This window comes from Ceratotherium simum, chromosome 11 (genome assembly GCF_057802395.1).
Source record: "Ceratotherium simum simum isolate JZ-2026a chromosome 11, ASM5780239v1, whole genome shotgun sequence".
NCBI lineage: Eukaryota > Metazoa > Chordata > Mammalia > Perissodactyla > Rhinocerotidae > Ceratotherium > Ceratotherium simum.
This window is the reverse complement of record NC_141910.1, coordinates 12721497-12735921: the sequence shown is the minus strand read 5'-3', so window position 1 is coordinate 12735921 and position 14425 is coordinate 12721497. Positions and strand designations below refer to the sequence as shown.

Sequence of the window (14425 nt, the reverse complement as noted above, 5' to 3'; positions counted from 1 at the left end):
CCAGTCACAAAAGGACAAATACTGTATGATTCCGCTTACATGAGGTACCTAGAGCAGTCAGATTCATAGAGTCAGAAAGTAGAATGGTTGTTACCATGGGCTGGGGTCGGGGGAGGGTGGAGAGTTAGTGTTAAATTGGTACAGAGTTTCTGTTTGGGAAGATAGAAAGTTCTGGAGATGAAAAAAGTTCTGGTGATAGCTGTACAACAATGTGAATGTATTTAATGTTACTGAAATGTACACTTAAAATGGCTAAACTGGTGAATTTTATGTTACCTGTATTTTGCCACAATTTTAAAAATTGAATCTGGTGCTCACATCTTTAAAAGGGGACATTTCATGTAAAAATCTGGATTCCTATTTTCTTCTTGTAAAATTGAAAGAGGAGGGCCGGTCCCGTGGCTTAGTGGTTAAGTGTGCGCACTCCGCTACTGGCGGCCCGGGTTCAGATCCCGGGCGCGCACCGAGGCACCGCTTCTCCGGCCATGCTGAGGCCGCGTCTCACATACAGCAACTAGAAGGACGTGCAACTATGATGTACAACTATCTACTGGGGCTTTGTGGGGTGGGGGAAGGAGGAGGATTGGCAATATGTGTTAGCTCAGAGCCGGTCGTCCTCAGCAAAAAGAGGAGGATTAGCATGGATGTTAGCTCAGGGCTGATCTTCCTCACAAAAAAAAAAAAAAATTGAAAGAGGAAGCTGCTGGAATTCCCACAGGCTATGGCTGATGGAGAGGCCTAGCTTCCCCCCTTTGAAGGGGCAAATGCTTTTTCACTTTGCTACGGTCCACACCACTCCCTAGTGGTACCAGACCTAATGGTCTGGCCCGATTTCCCTGTTTATATTGCCTGCCTGGCTGCCTCTTTTGACATCTCCCTGCACTGACATACACATGACCAAGTTTTTCTCCAGCCCCATTCTGTTGGGGCCTACTGGAAATAGCCACTCAGGTGTTCCAAAGTACCTCAACCTCGGCACGTCCCCAGTTAACTTGCCGGTGAACAGCACCCACACCCACCCACTTGCCAGCGCCACAAAACGTGGAAGTCATGTAAGACTTTTCTCCTGTCCCTCAGCCTCTCTAGTCACGTCGTCCCTAAGTCACCTTTCTCCTAAATGTCTCTGGAATCCATCCCTTTTCCTATTTCATTCCCCACTGCCCTAGTTCAACACTTTATCTGTTTTTGCTTGTGTTATGTTGGTGGTCTTCCAGCTGGTCTCCTCATCTCACCATGCCCCCCACTCCCAACCATCTGCCCCCCCTTTATAAAACATGAAGCTAGTTACATAAGTAAGCCCCCTGCTTATAGTCATTTGTGGAACCCTTGCCTCAAGTCCTTGTTTCTCAGCCTGCCACTCAAAGCCTTTCCCAGTCTGCCCTTATCCCTCCCCTCTTCACAGGCCGCCACATTTTACCTGCTCATAGAATTACTTGGCATTCTGGTGGGGAGATTCAGCTACCTCATTCGCCAGCTACCGGGGCGCTTTGCCTTGACATGTCTTTCTGTGAGCCAGGACGGTGTTTAGGGAGTGAGTGAAGAGTGAGGTGAGCACCCTAGTGAGGGCATGGCCGGATCCTGAGGGGCAGAGCAGTGCGGTGCCCAAGGTCCTTGCTTTTTTGGTTTGTTTATAGCCCTATTGAGATATAATTCACGTACCATACAGTTCATCCTTTTGATATATACAATTCAATGGTTTTTGGTAGATTACCTTATTAATTTTTAAAAATTGTGTTAAAATATACAAAACATAAAATTTGTCATTTTAACCATTTTTAAGTATACAGTTCAGTGACATTAGCTACATTCACATTGTTGTCCACCAATCACCACAATCTATTTCCAAAACTTTTTCATCCCATACTGAAACTCTATACCCATTAAACAATAATTCCCTGTCCTCCCCTTTCCCCAGCCCCTAGTTACCACTATTCTACTTTCTCTCTCTGTGAGTTTGTCTATTCTAGGTACCGCATATAAGTGGAATCATACAATATTTGTTCTTTGGTGTCTGGCTTATTTCACTTAGCATGATGTTCTCAAGGTTTCTTCCATGTTGTAGCATGCGTCAGACTTTCATTTCTTTTTAAGGTTGAATAATATTCCATCACATGGATATGCCACAATTTGTTTATCCACTCATCTGTTGACGGACACTTGGGTTATTTCCACCTTTTGACTGTTGGGTAATGCTGCTCTGAACATGGGGTACAAGTATCCATCCATCCGAGTCCCTGCTCTCAGTTCCCTTGGGTATATTCCTAGAAGGAGCATCACTTGGTCATATGGTAATTATATGTTTAGCTTCTTGAGGAACTGCCAAAACTGTTTTCCACAGCACCAAGGTCCTTGCTTTTTAACTAAAAAGATACAGATAGGCAGCATTTTCTCTGCAAGTGTTTTAGGACAACATAAAAAACTCTGTGAATATATTTTGGCCTACAATTTTATCTGTATACTCCTAAGTCGATGTAAATCATCAGTAACTTAGATTTTGTAGTGATTATTTTTTATTTTGCTCTTGAAAAAATAAGCTTTGTGTTTTTTGTTCCATAATTATAATGGTCTTTTAGCCTGTGTGGTTGTTGTCACCAGGGTGTGACACCCCCTGGGACACTGCCCTAAAGACCTGCACCCCCAGGTCTGGTCGGCAGAGGAGCATGGGTGCCTGGCTCCCGTGGTTAACGGTGCCCTCCCCGCCCTGTGTCCCCACAGGTGATCCGCAGGCACACGCTGGAGGAGAAGCTGCTCTGCCTGGTGCGGCACCGGGCGGGCCACCACTGCCAGAACGCCGTGATCGTCATCCTCATCCTGGCCTGGGAGGGCATCCCCCGCAGCCTCGGAGACACCCTCTACCAGGAGCTCACCGACACCCTCCGGAAGTATGGGAACCCCACCAGCCGGAGATGTGGCCTCAACGATGAGTACGTGGGTGGGGTCCCAGCAGGCAGGGGTCAGGGTTCACCGGCAGGGCCCTGGGCAGCAGATGCCGGGGACTCTGGGCAGCCCTGGGGAGAGGACTCACCCCACCCAGGGCCCTGTCCTGCAGTTAGGATTGTGGTGGAAAGAGTGCACCCCCGTGGGTCCCAGCCTGGGCTCCGGTCCTGGCGGGGAGGGTCTGTTGACTCGGCTCAGCTTTGCTTTGTGCCCCGGATTGACTTGGAGGCTCTGATGATGGTAACAGGTGTGGAAAAGTGTGAGGGCCCCACTGATATAAACCTACCCTTATAGGATCTTTCGCATTTTTTAAATTAACATATATTTACTTACAGTACAATTCGTCCTTTTAGGTATACAGCTGGAAGAGTTTTGACAAATGTTTAGAGTCATGTAGCCACCACCACCACAGTAAGATATAGAACAGTTCCATCTCCCCTAAAATTTCCCGTGCCCCTTTATAGGCAAGCCCCTCAGCCGCCCCGGTGGCCACCAGTCTTGTTTCCTTCCCTGTAAATTTGCCTTTGCGAGAATGTCATATAAATGGAGCCATACAGTGTGTAGCCTTCCTTCTTTCCCTGAGAGCAGTGTCTCAGAGCTTCATCTGTGGATGTGTATCAACAGTTCATTCCTTTTTACTGCTGAGTAGTAGTCCACTGCGTGGGTGTATCACAATTTGTTATCCATTCCCCAGTTCAGGGGCATCTGTGTTATTTCCAGATTTTATTAAGCATTGAATTGTAATGTCAGTGTTTATTAGTTTACAGGCCTGTCAGCATCTGGGCCTGCAGGAAATAGGCATGTTCAAACCCTGGGGGTCACGTTGTTCCCCTGTGTGTGTGGTCTGTGTTGGAGCTGGTAAAGATATTAGAGTTAAGGAAAAATATAAACCTTATTGGGTTTTTATCTAGATTCGTCCCACTTACCTCAGACAACCCACGTGCTTCTCCCAACAAGATTCTCAGACCTCCAGGCTCAGAGGTGGGAGCAGAACAGGCTGCTCAGAGCTTGCTCTTTACCCGAGGAAATTTGGGAAAGGAATTGAGGGTGAGGAAGGATGCGGTCTCAGTCACGGGGAGGCCAGTGGGTGCCAGGACTCAGCTGGGTCTCCCCTTGAGGGAGGAGGGAGATTCTGAAACAGAAAATGCATCTGTATGCCTAACATGCAATGTGTGTTGCAGCCGGACCTGCGCTTGCCAAGGCAAAGACCCCAACACCTGCGGTGCCTCCTTCTCCTTTGGTTGTTCCTGGAGCATGTACTTCAATGGCTGCAAATATGCTCGGAGCAAGACGCCTCGCAAGTTCCGCCTCGCAGGTGACAACCCCAAAGAGGTGAGCAGAGCTCCACAGGGAACAATGAGACCTTCCCACGTGTCTTTAATAGTCCAGATGGGAGGTAGGATTGGCACACCATGACTCAGATGTGCAGAAAACGGAACTTAATTTTTTTTTTAAAACTGACCGTATCTTGCTGTGAAATAAAGTATGTGGGGTATGGTTTGGAGGGGTGCAATGAGTGAAAAGTTAGACTTACCAGTTAAGGTACCTCAGACTCTCCCAGTTTAAACAGTATTCTTAAGGTCAATATTTATATTTCTTATCAGAATTTGACCCTCTTAAATGGTCATTTCTTCCCTCCGTTCTTCCCAAGACGTCTTTCTGGGTGTGGGAAGTGTAGCAGGAAGAGGGGCTTCTGGGCCCTGCCCCACCTTGTGGACTCCCCGAGGTGTCCCTCACCCTGCCTGGCTGCTGGGCAGACATCTCAGCGCAGTTGTCTGGTTGTGCAGGCCCTTGCTGTCTCCTTGCTGGGGGCCTGGCCTGGTCCTCAGGCACTCGGCTGGCATCCACACAGTACGGCCTCTAGGCCCGGGCCTCCTCTCTGCAGTCTCCTCTTTGTGCCTGTGCTCAAGGCCTGCTGGGAGCCCCCACAGCCCTACTTGCTACCCTGAGAGGGCCAGAGGGAGGCTATGGGTACCTGAAACTCTCTGCCAGGTGTAGGGGCTGCTGCTTTGTCTAGGGCAGCGCTCTCCAGTGGAACTTGCTGTGATAATGGAAATGTTCTGTGTGGAGAACATATAGCCACGGGAGCCACATATAGCCATTGAGCATTTGAAATGTGGCTAGTGCACATGAAGGGACTGAATTTTTCATGTTATTTAATTTTAATTAAAATTAATTTATATTTCAATAGCCACATGTGGCTTGTGACTAACACGTGAGACAGTGCAGGTCTAGAGGGCAGAGCTTTGAGGTCTGTGTACCTGGCTCGTGCCTGGCTCTGGACCTGGCTGGCTATGGAATTTCTAGCACAGACCTTGACCACCCCTCTCTGCCTTTATTTAGCTTACTGTAACACCAGAAGAAGGATCCACACTTGTTCACGTCTTTACATACCTGCCGTACCTCACCTCTGACTAAGAGCGTTGAGCACTCAAAAGCAAGACCCTGAGGGCCGGCCCCGTGGCTTAGCAGTTAAGTGTGCGCACTCCGCTGCTGGCGGCCTGGGTTCAGATCCCAGGCGTGCACTGACGCACCGCTTCTCCGGCCATGCTGAGGTGGCATCCCACATACAGCAACTAGAAGGATGTGCAACTGTGACACACAACTATCTACTGGGGCTTTGGGGAGAAAAAGGGGGAAAAAAAGGAGGAGGACTGGCAATAGATGTTAGCTCAGGGCCAGTCTTTCTCAGCAGAAAGAGGAGGATTGGCATGGATGTTAGCTCAGGGCTGATCTTCCTCATAAAACAGGTTCTTGCCTTTTTTTTTTTTTATGTGTTCTGATCTGCACTGGGCTAGAGCCCAGAAGAGCAGCAGCTCAGCAGTCAGGATGACTGGGCCTTCAGACTCAGGCTTTTCCTCGTGAGCTTCTGTGTCTCCAGCTTTAAAAAGGACATGGCACCATAGCCCTCCCAGAGAGAATGCTGTAAACACACTGGAGGACACCTTACTTCCTACCTTCCCAGTGGCAACCCAGCAATGGTTCTAGAATGGAGGTTCATTTCCAGTGTGCAGGTGGCCAAGCAGGGCTGCTCTGGATACATGTGGCTGCTCTTATCTCTGCAGGAAGAAGTGCTCCGGAAGAGCTTCCAGGACCTGGCCACCGAAGTCGCTCCCCTGTACAAGCGGCTGGCCCCCCAGGCCTATCAGAACCAGGTACTGGGTCTTGGGCCTTTCTCCGCCCACATGTCATCCACATCTCTGCCCAGCCTCCCTGAAGTTGCAAATTGGGAGAGTGAGCTTCTCTGTGTTCCTCCCAGGAAAAGCCCAGCTAGAGATAGAGCAATGATGTAGGTGTTTGATAGACCCCTTTTTTATGCCGAGCTAACAGCATCCCAAATCATCTCTCCTCTATCTCTTCTTCATCTTCATCCCTCTCCCACTGGTAATCCTTCATCTCCTCTGGTCTGGTGTCTACTGGGGAGCCTCAAGTTTCTCTCCACTGTCACCCCTGCATCTCCCAGATGAGCGGGGGAGACTTGAGATAACCCAGAAGGAAGTAATTCCGACAGGAGCTTCAGCCAGAAGACTTCGCTCCTGCAGCCCAAGTACAAGGCGGCTGTGGTCCCTAACCGCCCTCCTCCCTCCCTCCAAGACCTGGCCTCCCCCGTGCAGCATCAGGGCCACTCACCTCAGGTTACTTGAGCAGCTCTCCTTGGCCGTCCATACAGGTGACCAATGAGGAAATAGCGATCGACTGCCGCCTGGGGCTGAAGGAAGGGCGGCCCTTCTCGGGGGTCACGGCCTGCATGGACTTCTGTGCCCACGCCCACAAGGACCAGCATAATCTCTACAACGGGTGCACAGTGGTAAGGAAGCCTGTGACCTGTCACAGCCCCACCTGTGGGCCGATCCTGGGAGGTTGATCTTTGTAGACAGGTGGGCTCAGAGTAGGGGGGGCCCTGGAGACAGGATTCTCAGAACTCTGGGAGGTGCCTGCCAGACTGCCTGCTGCTACCCGCTTCACCGAGTACATGGGCTAGATGCACGGACAAGGCTGGCCTTGTTTCCATGTCTTAGGTGGACACTTAGAGTCCCCATTCTCTAAAGCGTGGTTCCAGGTGTCTGTGGACACCTGGATTGAAATCCTAACAACTTCTGATTCATTCACTGAGCACACGTTTATTGTGCCCCAGCTATTGCTCCAGATTCCAGGAAATAAAATGGACAAGGTCCCACCCAAGTATGCGATATAACGTCTGTTAGCAATGAAGGCTGCGAGGAAAGAGATAAAGTGATAGCAGTTGCTATTTTAGATGAAGTGGTCAGGGAGGCGTCTCCGAGGAGGGGCACCTGAGCTGAGACATAAGATTGGAGTGAGAGGATGAGGGCTGGGTGTCTGGGGAAGAGTGCTTAAGGAGGAAGGACCAGCACCGGCAAAGGCTGTGGGGTGAAATTAGAGGGTGGGCAAGGGTCAGGTGGCAGGGAGCCTGGAAGGCCAGGGAGGCCTGTGGGTTGTGCTCTAAGTGTGATGGCAAGCCCTGGGGGAGCTTTTCATTGGGAACGGTAAGATCTCATTCTAAAGTTAGAAGCGCTCTCTTGCTTCTGCAGATGGAGAATAAAGTAGGTGGGGGTAGGAGCGAATGGGAGAGAATCAGAGGAGGCCAGGTAGGAGGCTGGGACAGTTATCCAATCCAGAGGTGACGGCTTGGGCAGGAGTGAGGGCGAAGGTGGGGGGCAACTGGACAGATTTTGGATGACTTTGAAGGCATAGCTGAGAGGATTTCGCTGATGGACTGGGTGTAGGATGTGAGAGAGAAGACTTGAGGGCCACTCCAAAGTTTTTTGCTTGAGCAACTGGGCGAGTGTTGGTGTTATTTACTGAGATGTAGAATAATGGGAGAAGACCAGTTTTGGGATGAGAAATCAAGAATTCCATTTTGAGATGCCTGCTAGAGGTCCAGGTGGAGATGTGAAGTAGGCAGGGGAGAAGGAGGGTCTGGAGAAATGAACATGGGACTAGAGAGCATGTAGTTCAGAGTGAGAGCCCTGAGGCTGGATGCGGTCACCAGGGGAGGGAGTGTAGGTGGAGAAGAGAGGAGGTTTGGGCTGGGGTGCCGCCACCTGCAGGGAATGACGCCAGCTTTCTTCTCTGCTTTTTAACTAGGTCCTGGGCACATAGGGCTCCCAGTGGCAGAGGCAAGGGCACCAGCACATTCATCTGAAAGGGGGCTCCCAGAGTCTGGGTGTAGCTTGTGTCCCCGTGGATTGATGGCCCAACTCTAGGATTTCATTTCTCCACCTTGTCCTCCTTCCCCATGTCCAAGGCTGAGAAGCAAGATGGGCAGGCTGCCATCTACACTGTATTGTGAAGGTTTTCTGCTGAAATATAGAGAAAGGGTGGGAGTTCCAGATTAGGAGAGGGACAGGGAAGGAAGAAGGGGCACCGGGACATAGGAGAGAGCGAGAGCACAGTGAGGTTATTTGGATCTCAGAGCTTCTAGAGTTTGGAGTGGAAAAGAAGTAATATTTTTCCAAAATCAATAGTATTGTTTTTTTCTTATTTTTTTTTTATTTAACTCATTCTTTATTGATTGATATTTAGATTGCTTCCAGACCTTTGCTCTTATAAACTCTGTGATGAAAAACATTGTCTTCCTATGATGCTTTATGGAATTATTTCAGGATGCGTTTCTGATAGTGGTGACATTGTATCAAAGGACGTGTATAATCTGCATTTTGATACATATTTACAAACTGCACTTCTAAATGTACCATATTATTCCCACACCAGTGTTATATGAAAATATCCAGTTCTTCAATGTTACGCCTTATAATAAGTATATAATTCATCTTCATCTTGCCCAGTGGAATTTAGTTTTTTTTTTTTTATTGTGGTAACATTGCTTTCTAATAACATTATATAAATTTCAGGTGTACATCATTATATTTTGATTTCTGTTTAGATTACGTCATGTTCACCACCCAAAGACTAATTGCAGTCCATCACCACACACGTGCCTAATTGTCCCTTTCACCCTCCTCCCTCCCCACTTCCCTCTGGTAACCACCAATCCAGTCTCTGTCTCTATGTGATTATTTGTTGTTTTTATCTTCTACTTATGAGTGAGATCATACAGTATTTGACTTTCTCCCCCTGACTTATTTCACTTAGCACAATACCCTCAAGGTCCATCTGTGTTCTCACAAATGGCTGGATTTCTTCGTTTCTTATGGCTGAGTAGTATTCCATGTGTATGCATGTCACATCTTCTTTATCCATTCATCCCTTGATGGGCACTTAGGTTGCTTCCAAGTCTTGGCTATTGTGAATAACGCTGCAATGAACATAGGAGTGCATGTGTCTTTACACATTGGTGTTTTCATGTTCTTTGGATAAATACCCAGCAGTGGAATAGCTGGATTGTATGGTAGTTCTTTTCTTAATTTTTTGAGGAGTCTCCATACTGTTTTCCACAGTGGCTGCACCAGTTTGGACTCCCACCAGCAGTGTACGAGAGTTCCCTTCTGTCCACATCCTCTCCAACATTTGTTGTTTCCTCTCTTGTTAATTATAGCCATTCTGACGGGCGTGAGGTGATATCTCATTGTAGTTTTGATTTGCATTTCCCTGATAGTTAATGATGTTGAACATCTTTTCATGTGCCTGTTGGCCATCTATATATCTTCTTTGGAGAAATGTCTGTTCAGGTCTTTTGCCCGTTTTTTAGTTGGGTTGTTAGTTTTTTTTGTTGTTGAGATGTGTGAGTTCTTTATATATTTTGGGTATTAACCCCTTATCAGATATATGGTTTGCAGATATCTTCTCCCAATTGTTAGGTTGTTTTTTCATTTTGTTGATGGTTTCCTTTGCTGTGCTGAAGCTTTTTAGTTTGATGTAGTCCCATTTGTTTATTTTTTCTATTGTTTCCCTTGTCCAGTCAGACATGGTACTTGAAAATATGTTGCTAAGACCGATGTCGAAGAGTGTACTGCCTGTGTTTTCTTCTAGAGGTTTCATGAAGAAGACTTTATATTCAAGTCTTTAATCCATTTGGAGTTAATTTTTGTGTATGGTGTAAGATAATGGTCTACTTTCATTTTTTTCAATGTGACTGACCAGTTTTCCCAACAGCATTAGTTGAAGAGACTTTCCTTTCTCCATTGTATGTTCTTGGCTCCCTTGTCGAAAATTAGCTGTCCATAGAGGCGTGGGTTTGTTTCTGGGCTCTCGATTCTGTTCCATTGAGCTGTGTGTCTGTTTTTGTGCCAGTACCATGCTGTTTTGGTTACTGTAGCTTTGTAGTATATTTTGAAATGAGGGAGTGTGATACCTCCAGCTTTGTTCTTTTTTTCTCAGGATTCCTTTGGCTATTTGGGGTCTTTTGTTGTTCCATAGAAATTTCAGGATTCTTTGATCTATTTCTGTGAAAAATGTTGTTGGAACTTTGATAGGGATTGTGTTGAATCTATAGATTTCTTTATGAAGAATGGACATTTTAACTATCTTAATTCTTCCAATCCAAGAGCACAGAAGATCTTTCCATTTCTTTGTGTCTTCTTCAATTTCTTTCAACCGTGTTTTATAGTTTTCAGTGTACAGGTCTTTCACCTCTTTGCTTAAGTATCTTCCTAGGTATTTTATTCTTTTCATTGCTGTTTTCTTCTAATTAGACAGCTATTCATAGTTTAAAATAATGTAAATAATATAAGAAAGTATATAGTAAAAATTGCCTGAAGTCTCAGAAATAAAGAATGTTAGCACTGTGATGACCATCCATTCAGATACCTGAATGTACGTGCGTGTGTGCGTGTACAGCTATATATTTTACACAAATGGGATTACATTGTATGTACAGGCTATTCCGTGACCTGTTTTTCTTAGCTCAAGGGTACGTGGTGGACAGCTTTCCGTGTCAGTGGATGTAGATTTACTTCAGCATGTTCTAAGGCTGTGTGCATGGCTCTGCCGTCATTTATTTGACCAGTCCCCTGTGGATGGAAGTAAGTGCTTCAGACTTTCCCTCTATAAACCACAGGGAGGGGCCATCCTTATGACATCTTTGTGCAGTGGTGTAGTAATCTCCTTGAGGTCCCAGGATAAGGACATTTACAGGCTTCGAGTGGTTGTTCTCCAACTTACTTGGCAACACAGGGTTTTCTCGGTCTTTTTAGTCTTTGCCTGCCTGAATGGCAAACATATGATCTCATTTTGATTTGTGTTTCTTGTATTACTAGAGAGGTTGAACATCTTTTCCTATTTTTCTTGCCCTTTTTAATTTCATCTTTGTGACTATCCTATATATGTCCTTTACTTATTATTATTATTATTGTTATTATTATTATTTTTAACTGGGTAGCCATATCTGTTGACATTTGTAAGATATCTCTATATGTTAGGGATAGAAACACATCTTCTGTCGTATCTCATCCTTTGCCTTTTTCCTTTGCAATGACACTGGGTTTTAGAGAATGGTGGGAAGCAGGGCTGGTGGTCAGTCGGACCCAGAAAGTATGCAGGGGTCTGGTCAGAGCAGAGTAAGTCTGAAAACCCACGTAGACTCTGGGAAGAAACGTACTTGGAAGAGCATGACACCAAAGGAGAAACTATAGATGAAAGGATGAATACAGTTGATTCCATGAAAATGTAGTTTCTGTTCAATAATAAAACACTGTAATCAAAATTGAAAAGCCAATACAAAGGGAATGATAATCTTCATATACAAAGACTACTTTATATAAGTGATAAAAAATGAATAATCTAGTATAAAAAATGGTCAAAAGGCTCATAAAACTCACAAAACAAGGAAGACAGAGTGTTGTGTTAAAATGTACCTGGGAGCTGGCCCGGTGGCGCAAGTGGTTAAGCGCGCGCGCTCTGTTGCGGCGGCCCGGGGTTCACTGGTTCGCATCCCGGGCGTGCACCGACGCACTGCTTGGCAGGCCATGCTGTGGTGGCGTCCCATGTAGAGTGGAGCAAGATGGGCACGGATGTTAGCCCAGGGCCAGTCTTCCTCAGCAGAAAAAGAGGAGGATTGGCAGATGTTAGCACAGGGCTGGTCTCACCAAAAAAAAAAAAAAAAAAAATATGTACCTGGAATTTGCTTTAATTAGGTATAAGACAGGAAGACTCAGAAACGATTGTCACGAAGGAAGAAGTGTATATTCAGAGCCCTGGAAACAGGAGGCACGCCATGCAGGGCCACATGGGGGAGCACTGGGGTCAGTCAGGAGGCGGAGAGGACAGAGGGAAAACGTGGCCCAGAGTCTTCATTGGAGATTTCATGGGAAGGAATGGGCTAGACAGGGTAGGTAAACTGAGTAAGTTTAGGATTGGATAGTTTGAATAATTTCTGTGGGCTCTGGGCTGTAGGGGTGATCCCTCATTGTCTGTCCCTGGTCCTGGGGTAATTTAGGGCAGAGGGAATCTTGGCTTGGTGTGTGAGTTTGATAAAGGAGATAGTTGAGGGTGTGGGCTCTGGATTGGTTAGTTTGTGTATCAAAGGTGCACTCGTGGGGGAGTCACTTGCTCTCTCTAGGAATTAGCTAGCCCTCAGAGGGGCAGTCCTGCAGGATCAAAGTCCCATAATGCCAGAACATCAAGAATACAGAAAATAAAATATAGTCCATACAGAGTAGATACTTGAGGGGGAAAAAAAAAAGAAACCTCATTAGAGATCAGAGAAATGCAAACCAACAACGAGAAACATTTTGATAATGAGTAAAAAGATTTTAAGAGTGTAATGGCAAAATTATCGGCAAAAGTCTAGGAAAATTGATACTCATGTTCTGCCAATATGAGTAAAAAACTGATGGTAATCATTTTGGGGGACAGTTTGGCAATATGTGTCAGTTCTGCTTCATAGTGTTTATTCTAAGGAATTCAGTGTCTTCGAAAATTTAGCTAAAAGGATAAAAGTATTGTTTATGATAGGGAACAATTGGAAACAAGTTTAAATGGTAATGAGGGATTAGTTAAATTAATGCATTGTTACAGTAGACTATTATGTAGCTCTTAAATCACGTTGGAGAATATTTAATGCCTAAGAAAATATTCATACTATGTTAAGAAAAAGTGAAGTCCGTATAAAGCTGTATGCATAATATGATCCTATTTAATTACCAAAAAGTGAATGTGTGTATGTGTATATGACCAAAGTGTTTACAGTGATTATTTCTGGGTGGTGGGCTTATGGAAATAATTTTTATTTCCTTTTTGCTGGCCTAAATTTTCTACTACCAACACACATAGTTTTTAATAAAAAATATTTTCAGCAACAGGAGGCCAAATGTTGAGGGGAAGGAGGATGGTGGTGGGAGGCCTGAGGCCCCGCCTGGTTGTGTAATACAATGGCACTAATGCTCTGCTGGAGGGCTGAGCACGTCTCCCAGTCCTCACCTGGCCCCTTTCCAGCCGTGTGACCCTGGGCCAGTCATCTCGTCCCCTCTCAGCCCTATTAGGATCACATGACACAATGTGAATGGATGTGCTTTGAAAACTGCAGAGCAGACTCTAAATGTTGGTGATTCTGTTAACTCGACGAACCAAGACAACTATGTTTCTTGGGCACCCTAGGAAGGAATAGGGAGCATTAGGGCCGAGCCAGTGGCTAGTGTCAGGGCTATGTGGGGAAGGGGGAGGTCACATATGCAAGGCGCTCAGCCCATCCCTCCCAGCGCTGGGCTCCCCCAACCCCGTGTGCCCCCTCTCTCTGCTTGGGGCAGGTCTGCACCCTGACCAAGGAAGACAATCGCTGCGTGGGCAAGATCCCCGAGGACGAGCAGCTGCATGTGCTCCCCCTATACAAGATGGCCAACACGGACGAGTTTGGCAGTGAGGAGAACCAGAATGCCAAGGTGGGCAGCGGGGCCATCCAGGTGCTCACCGCCTTCCCCCGCGAGGTCCGGCGCCTGCCTGAGCCTGCCAAATCCTGCCGCCAGCGGCAGCTGGAAGCCAGGAAGGCGGCGGCCGAGAAGAAGAGGATTCAGAAGGAGAAGCTGAGCACTCCTGAGAAGCTCAAGCAGGAGGCCCTGGAGCTGGCTGGCATCTCCACTGACCCAGGTGTGTGGGATGAGGCTGCCTACCAGCGGTGGCATTGGTACTGTTTGGTGGGGGACCCTGGACAGCTCTCTCACTGCCCCTCTTCCTCCTTGAGATAGAACTCCAGACAGTAAAGTCCTGGGGCCTCTCGCAGCCGTCTGCACCATCCTGTTATCTTAATTTTGTCTGTGCGATATCCACAGCAGCCCCAGGACACCAAACCTGATGGGGGCACCTGCAGAGCCAAATGCAAGGAGGTCTTCCTACCTTCCCAAAGAGGAGCTGGGTTTCTCCTCTAGCTTGCCCACCCCCCTCTCTCAGAGTCGACAGAGAGTACCACGACTTCAGTGACGGGCTGCAGTGGGGGCGGCAGGGTTTATGGGCGTGGGACGGCTCTCATTTCTCCTGCCCCTTGTCCCTGCAGTGGGACAGTGATCCCTGACTAGGGGAGGTGGCCAGCATGAGGGGAGGTGCTTCAGTGAGGACTGGTGGAGCTCACCAGGTTAGG

At 47.0% G+C, this 14425-nt stretch overlaps 1 protein-coding gene across 3 annotated transcripts in view; it reads left to right on the top strand.

Moving 5' to 3' along the window:
- TET3 (tet methylcytosine dioxygenase 3) overlaps positions 1-14425 on the top strand; it is a 102613-nt gene that overhangs the window by 80134 nt on the left and 8054 nt on the right. For all 3 annotated transcript variants that reach the window (XM_087436558.1, XM_087436557.1, XM_014791414.2), the window contains 5 exons: positions 2716-2924; positions 4119-4269; positions 6003-6092; positions 6608-6745; positions 13602-13938. In XM_087436558.1, coding sequence (XP_087292684.1) covers positions 2716-2924; positions 4119-4269; positions 6003-6092; positions 6608-6745; positions 13602-13938 — 925 coding nt within the window. The remainder of the gene's footprint in view (positions 1-2715; positions 2925-4118; positions 4270-6002; positions 6093-6607; positions 6746-13601; positions 13939-14425) is intronic.